At 51.3% G+C, this 8,676-nt stretch overlaps 1 protein-coding gene across 2 annotated transcripts in view; it reads left to right on the top strand.

The window, feature by feature from the left end:
- The first annotated feature begins 1,178 nt into the window (after positions 1 to 1,178).
- The window catches only part of DNAH1 (dynein axonemal heavy chain 1), a 77,448-nt gene continuing 69,950 nt past the window's right edge, over positions 1,179 to 8,676 (top strand). For both annotated transcript variants that reach the window (XM_090284083.1, XM_090284084.1), the window contains exons 1-5: positions 1,179 to 1,526; positions 2,557 to 2,629; positions 4,694 to 4,868; positions 5,308 to 5,464; positions 6,338 to 6,470. In XM_090284083.1, coding sequence (XP_090140209.1) covers positions 1,179 to 1,526; positions 2,557 to 2,629; positions 4,694 to 4,868; positions 5,308 to 5,464; positions 6,338 to 6,470 — 886 coding nt within the window. The remainder of the gene's footprint in view (positions 1,527 to 2,556; positions 2,630 to 4,693; positions 4,869 to 5,307; positions 5,465 to 6,337; positions 6,471 to 8,676) is intronic.

The following is an 8,676-nucleotide window of genomic DNA, read 5'->3' as shown; positions in this document are numbered from 1 at the left end:
AATGTGCAGGGGGTGAGAAATGGAATAGGAAAAGAGTAAGGGGAGTTACTTGGACCAGGTCCCTATTTCCTTTTGTTAAGATGCTCCCCCTTTTCTTATTGAAATTTTTATTGAGATAATTGTAGACTCACTCATTTTTATTTTTGCATCAATATTATATGAAAACCCCTTCTTGGGTGGGCTGGGTGCGGGGGAGTAATTGGGGGCAATGGGGCAACTGTAATTGGAAAACAATAATAAAAAAAGAAAAAGGAAAAAAAAGAAAGAAAGAAAACCTCTTTTCCCCTATTCCCTTGTCCAATTTCTTGTAATGCTTCCTGACCAAGGAGTTCCCCGGTGATGCATTTTGAGGTAGCCGAAAGCAACAGTGGCTTGGCAAGGGCTTCTTCACCCCACAATGAAAACTCTGCACACCCTTGACCTTAGGATGGTGGATGATTATGCAACCCAATGGCACATCTGCTGCTCCTTTTCGGGAGAAAGGAGGGTGTATGTTTCCTAAACTGGGCTGATCCTGACCGAAGTTTCTGGCATTGTAATCTGTGGGCAGGTGGAGGGTCAGGCTCCCTCTGTGGAGGCCATCTAGTCCTCTGGATCCTGGGGTATTTTGGGGGTAGCAGGCATGGATGAGGGAGGCAGGGCATGGCCCCATCCCCACATGGGGAGAGGCAGGGCAACCAGCAAGACTGGGCTGAGAACACCGGGGCTGCCTGTGGGTGAAAGACATTTTGGGGAAAATGAAACAGGGACCTTTATTGAGTGGGTGAGGTCTGGGCTGCCCTCTTTGTCTCCCCATGTGAGAAGCCAGGTCTTGCTCTCTAACATAGGGGAGAGGGGGTAGGCAAGTGCAGAAGGACGCATTGGGGTAAGGGCATTTGCAGAGCTTCCCAGACTCTTCTCACTCAGCCCCAACTTTGGGAGCTCATTTCTCACATGTAGCATTCAAGGAAGGCCTGTCTCCTGGCGGGTCCTTCCCTGTACTGTGTGCCTTTCCAAATTAGGTGGAGACCACTCCCTCTTCTCTTATCCATGCATAGAAGGATGGCCTTGATTCAGATGGCAAACAAGGCATCCTGTATCATGGTGTCACTAGGGACTGACCAAAGACTGGCAAGGGCCCAGTGATGCCAATATCTTCTCCTAGGAGCTCTGGCTAAGGCATCACCCTGGGAAACAGCATGGAACAGCCTAACATAGGAGGCCGCAGCCCAGGAAGGACCCCTCAGGACCCAGAGTGCAGCAGTATTCCTGACAGCCAAAAGTATAGTCCGAGGAGCAGTAATGCAGGCCTAGAACATAACCTGAGGAGGATTCTTCTGGGATCAGATTCTGGGTCAGAGAAACCTCCTTCAAGCCCTGACCCCAATCCCTCAGCTTTACCCTTGCCCCTGGCCCCACCCATGCTCTCAGATTTGGGGCAGCCCTGGAAATTGCCCCTGACAAGCATTGATAAGAAGTATCCACTGATGAAGCAGCGTGGGTTCTACTCTGACATCCTCAGCCCTGGTACCTTGGATCAACTTGGGGTGAGTGTGGCAGCTGTCTCCTCCTAAGCCTGAGCCCTTTCTGTGGGCTCCATTCTCCCATCCATCCATCCATCTATTCATCAGTTCATTTGTTCACTTTATCTATCTATCTATCTATCTATCTATCTATCTATCTATCTATCTATCTATCTATCTATGTCTTTCCACCCATCCACCCTTCCATTCATCCTTCTGTTCATCTACCTATCTGTTCATATTTTCAACAATTCATTACTGAGTACCTGCTGTGTGACAGGCCCTGAACTGAGCACTGGAGAGAGTGAAGATGAGATATCCATGTCTCTGCTGTCATGGGGCAATGGCTTTGGTGAGGGAGTTACTTCCCCTAACAGCTCTGGACTGGGAGGGGTCCTTGGATGAGGTGGCATACTGCTGAGATCTAAGAGATGGTAAGGAAGTGACTGGGGGGCAGTGTCCCAGGCAGAAGTTACAGAAGGTACAAAGACTTGAGGTCCCTGACAGAGCCAATGGCCTGTGTGGAGGAGGAGGGTATACTGTGAGGGGAGAGAGAGAGGCTTGGGGCAGGAACAGGACAGAGAGGGGGTGACTTCGGAAGAGTTCATGGAGCCCCACAGGCACCAGACAGCATTAGGAAGATTTTAGGCACAGGAGAGGGGCCAAGAGAGGTAGGACAAGGACCCACTGATATCCACACTGCCTGGAGTGCCAGAGTGGCCCCTGAGAGGGGAGGTTTACACAGAGACCCCTGCTGGCCTTGCAGAACCTCTGTCTTGTGGCTCTGTTCCTAGACACTCATCAGGAGAGTTTTCAGAGTGAGGAGTACAGGACCAGAACAAGGTAGGGCCAGGTGTGTCCCAGGTGGTCACAGCTCGTGGCCCACTGTAGCCTCTGAATGAGGAATTGTACAAACGCACTGGTTCTTCCCTACCCCCATACCCCTGGTGCTCCCCAGTAGACTTGGGGAAGACACCTGGCCTTGGGTGCCTCTCAGGTCCTGCCTGTTCCCAGGATGTTCATTCCCCCCTGGGGTTCTGGGGTTTGGTTCTAGGAAGTATGCCGTGGCCCCTGCATGAACCAGAACCTCCTACGGCAAGCCGACCTTGACAAGTTCACCCCAAAAGGTCAGTGCCCTGGAGAGATGGGTGAGCAGGTACCATTAGAAGCAGAGCCTCTAGTCTCAAGGGACTACCTCGTCCTGACTGAAAGTCTCAGTTTCCTCAAATGTAAAATGGGGGTAACAAGAAATAAGGTGCTTTGCAAGGGCCCAGCTCATTGAACTGGGTGCTCACTGAGTGCTCAGTGAACCACAGCTGCTTTATCATTCCTCTTAGCAGAGTTGTGACAAGAGCACCATGGTGGGCTGGGGGTGCTGAGGGCCAAGGCTCCAGTTCCCTTCGCCCAGCTGGGGGTGATAAGGCATTTACATGTATAGTTTCTGCCTCCCTTGGAATGGGGCTTGGGGGAGGCCAGGACTGTGTCTGAGCTGTTCCCCAGCATCTAGGAGAGGTCCTGACACAGGAAGGTGTGCTGGAGGTGTTTCCTGGAGAAAAAAAGGACTCTTTTGTCTCTATGATGAGTTTTGCAAGGATTGGGACAGGTCTGCAGGGAGTGGGGCAGTCGCCCTTGACAGAGGGAAGAATAGGGTGGCTCCAGGAGAGGCAACAAGTCAAGTGGGGCCCTGAGTGACAGTAAGGAATTAGGTGGGGCCCTTCTACCTGGCCGGCAGGTAGGATGCCTGCCCCCTTAAATCAGGCACAAATGCCTTATGGTCCCAGCTGTCTGCCCCTCCTCTCCAACCCTAACAGAGCCCTGGGTCCTTGCTGGCACTACCCAGATTAGTCCTGTCAGGGCCCATGGGCCTCATGGGGTTTGTGAGCCCCCCAAAGTGGCACAGGAAACGTCACATGCAAATGCATTCATGCTGTGATCTGAGGATCCAGTCTCGCAAGTATATGTGGCCCAGATAATTGTTACAAATCATGAATGTAAGAGCTGGGGATTGCTGGGAATGGTGCTCCTACCATCAATGGCAGAGGCAGGACAGGGGGCATTGATCAGCAGCTCTGTGATCCCACCCATGTGAAGAAAAGTGGAGTGTTTAAGAAGCCTGCCTCAGGCTCATGGATGCAGCAGGGGCCAGAGGCCATGCTTTGCTCTCCTCACCCTGGCTCCTTCTTGGTCCCTGGAATAGTGTCACAGACCCGTAGGCTCACGTGTAGGTGGTTAGGGGTCTGAAAATGGCCTTCTTGGCCAGACCTTTTTGGTGCTGTGAGGCTGTGCGGTTCCCTAGTGCTTGGCAGCTCTGGTGAAAGAATGGACTTCAGCTGAAGGCAGGTGGCCTCTGCTTAGCCTTCAGAGGCTTCTGTTGGCCCCAAAGAGATGGTAAGGCCCAAGGAGGGTCACCAGAGCCTCCCAGGAGAGTGGAGGGGAGTTATTGCTGAGCTGTCCTGAGCCCAACCAGCTCCTGGGGAAAGTGGCTCATCTCCTGAAGCATATCCCCACACCTCATTTCCCACCTCTATGGTCTCAGTTTTTCTGGAACTCAGCCTGAACCCTGAGCAACACCTCAGTCCCAGGCAAACTGGAATGGTCACCCATTCCACCAACTCCCCTCCCCCAAGACCTGGAATGAAAGCCTCTGTCTTTCCTGGTTGTGGCGTCCATTTTATGACTTGAAAGTCCCCCAGGGCCCAAATGGTAGTGTCCCTACTCTACAGCATCTAGGATGCCTGCAGTCAGCAAATGGTCCCAGTGAGAGAATGGCATTCAGACTGATTTGCTTTGGGGGGCCTCTAGGGCCGAGGTAGCAGGAGTGGAACCCAAATGTGCAGGAAGCTACCACTTAGCCTTTCTGTCTAGTTGCAATCTTCAGTGGTGGTTTGATTTAGCCTCTGGCTTGAGCAATGGTCACTAGTGCCTGGGTCATGGGCAGATTGTTGCCTCTGAGCTTAGAACAGGACCAAGCAGACTTTCTAGAGGTCCTTGTCCCTCAGGCTTGCACTCCTTTGGACGCCTGGTGCTATGGCTGGCTTCTCCCACCACTGCCTGGCCATAGGCTAGCTCTGAGATTCCCATGCCCCAAAGTAGTGTGTATGCCTGATACTTGCCTAGTGCTTTGTCTTGGAGTGGGGTTGTTGGGCCCCAGTCTGAGTCTCTGCAGCTCCTGCCCCTTCCTCTACCTGTAGTCAGGACCTTTGAGGTTCCTGAGGACTTTGAGGAGCGCATGGAGCAGCAGCGCATCGGGCCCACCACCCAGTTGCTCACCCAGGCTGACTTCCCGCTGCAGGCCTATGAGCCCAAGGTGCAGGTGCCCTTCCTGGTGCTGCCGGGCCAGTGCCCCCGCAAGATTGAGATTGAGAGGTATGGCTGGCTTGGCTGTGGGAGGGCCTGTCCTCAGGAAGCTGTGTCTGTCCAACTCAGGGCGAGGGACAGCAGGCAATTCAGTGACCGTTCCCACAGCAGAGGTCACTAAAATGAGCCTGTGTGCAAGTGTTAAATCAAATCCTCTAGCCCTTGGGTGTCTTGATATGAACAAATTGCTTTCCTTGCTGTAGAATCGGGGAGGGTGGTATTGGGTCAATGTGGTAGAACTGCCAAGCAGGACAGAAGGGCAGTTGGAGCCCAGGATACCGGTTTCAGCCATCACACCACTCCTTGATGAGTCCCAGAGGGACAGGGGGCCCTGGAGGAGTCCCTAGGCCACATCCTTACCTCTTCAACCCCATGGTCTTTTGCTAATACCTGTTGAGCCAGACACTTCACACAAGCTGTCAAGAGATTCCCTGTCTTCCTCCACTAGGAGGAAGCGGCTGTACCTGCGCCTGGACATTGAGCAGTTGCTGGCCAATGAGGGCATCGACTCCAACAAGCTCATGCCCAGGCACCCAGACCCCTACCACCCCCAGACCATCGAGCAGGGCAATGACCCACTTTTCCCTGTTTATCTCCCACTGAAGGTGAGCACAGCTTCCATGGAGGGCTGGTGGTCAGGGGGCGGGGTGCAGGATCTCAGCTGAGGGGTCAAACCAGAAAGGAGACCCCATGTCAATCACAAGTGCTTACTTGTCAAACAGGGCAACTGCATATTTGGAGCCCCGTAGGAATCTCAAGCATCCTAAGCTGAGACAGAGGGGCCCCAGGACCCATGGGATGACAATTCTCCACTTCTTCCCTGGGAGCCTAGGTAGACTGTATGCCTGCTCCTGCTCCTGCTCTTGCCCCACCCACAGGCACCAAGAAGCAGCCCAGTTGGATTATAGAATATGTTCAGGCCTCCCTGACCATTGTCTGGGCTCACCAAGATGGGGAGACCAGGAGTGGAGGAAGGCATCATTGTAGCCCCTTTGGGGTACTGATGGGGAAACTGAGTCCAGGGAGGAGAAAGAGGGAGGACAGCCTTCTCTGGCTTTTACCCCCCTACCACCCTTCCTCTCCATGGTCCTGAGTGTCTCTTATAGGGAGGCAGAGCTGAATCCAGATGCACAACCCTGAATCTCCATCATCTCCAAGTCTGGGTAGTGTGCTCAGGAAGTTCCAATGGTCACCTCTTACCTTGGGCCTGAGCTGGATGATTCTGGGCTGTGGGAGAGAGAGTCCGCATGTACACTTCTTCCTGAACCTCAGGGTGGCTTGGCTGGACAAGGATCCTGGGTTTCATAGAACCAGAACTTGCTGGTGCCTGTGAGCAGCAGAAAGGGGCTCAACTCTCTGGTCCCCAATCTGCAATGCCTGCACCCAGGGAGGATCCTATGTAGGCACCCTGATTCTCTGCCATGCCCAGCCTACTCAGGCTCCACTGGGTTGAGCTGCCTCCTCCTGATGTCTTCCAGGTGTTTGACAATGAGGAGTTTGACTGCCGGACTCCCAGCGAATGGATCAACCTGGGCTTGGAGCCTGGGTCTCAGGACAGGAGACCAGTCCCAGGAAAAGCCCTCCTGCCCACCAATGACTTCCTGGGGCATGGTGAGCAGGGCCATCCTGGGTGGGGGGCAGGATCATGGTCTGTACCATCCCATTCTGGCAATAACCCTGCCATGGATTCCTGCATTGCCCTGGGGCCTGGCAGCCCTGGGAGGTGAGGGCCCCACCTTTTAAGACATCCCAGGTGGGATACTGACCTAGGGGCTGGTCACACAGAGGCAGGAAAGGTAGGGGCCAGGGATAACATTGGTGGGAGGGCTGGGAAAGGAACAGCTAGATGGTATCTAGTGTTAAAACAAAACAATCTTGACTTACTGGTAATAAAAAATATATATGTGCATAAGGGCACAGTTCAAGCCCTTCTGTATCACCACCCAGAAATCACCACAGCTCATGATCTAACTGTGGCCTCTCAGCTTTCAACTCTGTGTGGACAACACACACACTGTCACACACACTCACACACTTGTAAACACACAGAAACACCATCACACATGTTGACAAGCATGCTCACTGTCACACACACACCATTCCACACACTCACAAACACATGTAGTCACACATATGCACATTTTTACCAACACACATACACCTACCATCATCCATTTGCAACCACTATCATGCTCCCATGCACATATCCACACTGACGCCCAGGTTTGCTCTGCCTTGTCTGTGTTGGCCCCTCCATTGGCCCTGGGTCTGCCCTGGGGGCGATGAAGGCTCTCTCTAGCTGTGTTGCTGGGAACAGTGCCAGGGTGAGTTTCCATGGCCTCTACCCTGGACTGTTTGGCTAGTTCTGTGCAGGCATCCTAAGAAGGTCTGTGTCATGGGGCTGGTGGTTGAAGGTGGTCATGCCCCTGCACAGGGCTGAGGGCTGCTCTACTTCCTGCCAGTGGGTGAACAAGCCATCAAGAAGCAAGGAGTGGGCCAGGTGGCAGGTAGGAGTATAAGAGCCATGTTGGTTTTAAGGCTGCTCAGCATCCAGGGGGCCCTCAATGAATCCATTGAGCATGCTATAAGTTTGTTTCTATTTCAAATCAGGTTAATGCTGGAATCAATTTCTCTGAAACTAGACAAGAAGCCCAGAATGTTCCTTTTATTTTTACTTAATTACAAAAATAATTTAACTCAATTGTTCCCAGATCACCAATTCCTGATGGTAAAACCAGAATGCTTGGGGCTGCATTAACCTTAAATGCACCAAGTACCAGCCTCCCTGGAGTTCTTCTGTTTGCATCCCTTCACATGGGCCCTGGTCTTTGAAGCAGGAGGAGGGGCTTGCAGGGAGCATTTCTGCCAGAGAACTTTTGTTTTCTTCTGGGGGCTTCTTATGACATCTTTTCCTTTAAGTTGAGCCAAGACAAGGTCAGCATTTTCAAAAAGAAAACTTACTAGGAAGGGAAGGGAAAGCAAAATCAGAGCCAAAGCCAGTGAGGTATACCACAGCAACCTCCTTTACTCATCTATCAAGCATCAACCTGCAGGGAGTGTTTTCTCAGAATTCCAGCCCTTCTTCTTTCTTCAGTCCACTCTGTATTACCCCCATTGTTTTTTTTAAATTATATTTTATTGATTATGCTATTATAATTGTCCCAATTTTTCCCCCTTTGCCCCCCTCCACCCAGCACCCCCACTCCCTCAGGCAATCGCTATGTCCATGGATCATGTGTAATTCTTTGGCTACTCCATTTCCTATACTGTGCTTTACATCCCCATGGCCATTCTGTAACTACCTATTTATACTTCTTAATCCCCTCACCTCTTCATCCATTCCCCCACACCCCTCCCAATATGGCAACCATTCAAACACTCTCTGTACCATGATTCTGTCTCTGTTCCTTTTACTTGCTTAGTTTGTTTTTTAGATTCAATCATTGATATGTATTTATTGCATAGTTTTGATCTTCTTTTTATTAAATAAATCCCTTTAACATTTTATATAGTAATAAGGGTTTGGTGACGATGAACTCCTTTAGATTTTTCTTGTCTAGGAAACTCTATCTGCCCTTCGATTCTAAATGATAGCTTTGCTGGGTAGAGCAATCTTGGCTGTAGGTCCCTGCTTTTCATGACTTTGAATATTTCTTGCCAAACCCTTCTAGCCTGCAAAGTTTCTTTTGAGAAATCAGCTGACGTTCTTATGGGAACTTCCCTGGAGGTAACTCACTGCTTTTCTCTCACTGCCTTTAAGATTCTCTCTTTATCTTTAACCTTTGGCATTTTAAGTATGATGTGTATTGGAGTGAGC

Source organism: Furipterus horrens, unplaced genomic scaffold, assembly GCF_987537825.1.
Source record: "Furipterus horrens unplaced genomic scaffold, mFurHor1.1.pri manual_scaffold_7, whole genome shotgun sequence".
NCBI classification, from domain to species: domain Eukaryota; kingdom Metazoa; phylum Chordata; class Mammalia; order Chiroptera; family Furipteridae; genus Furipterus; species Furipterus horrens.
The sequence above is the reverse complement of the archived record's forward strand: the minus strand, read 5'-3'. Positions and strand labels throughout refer to the sequence as shown.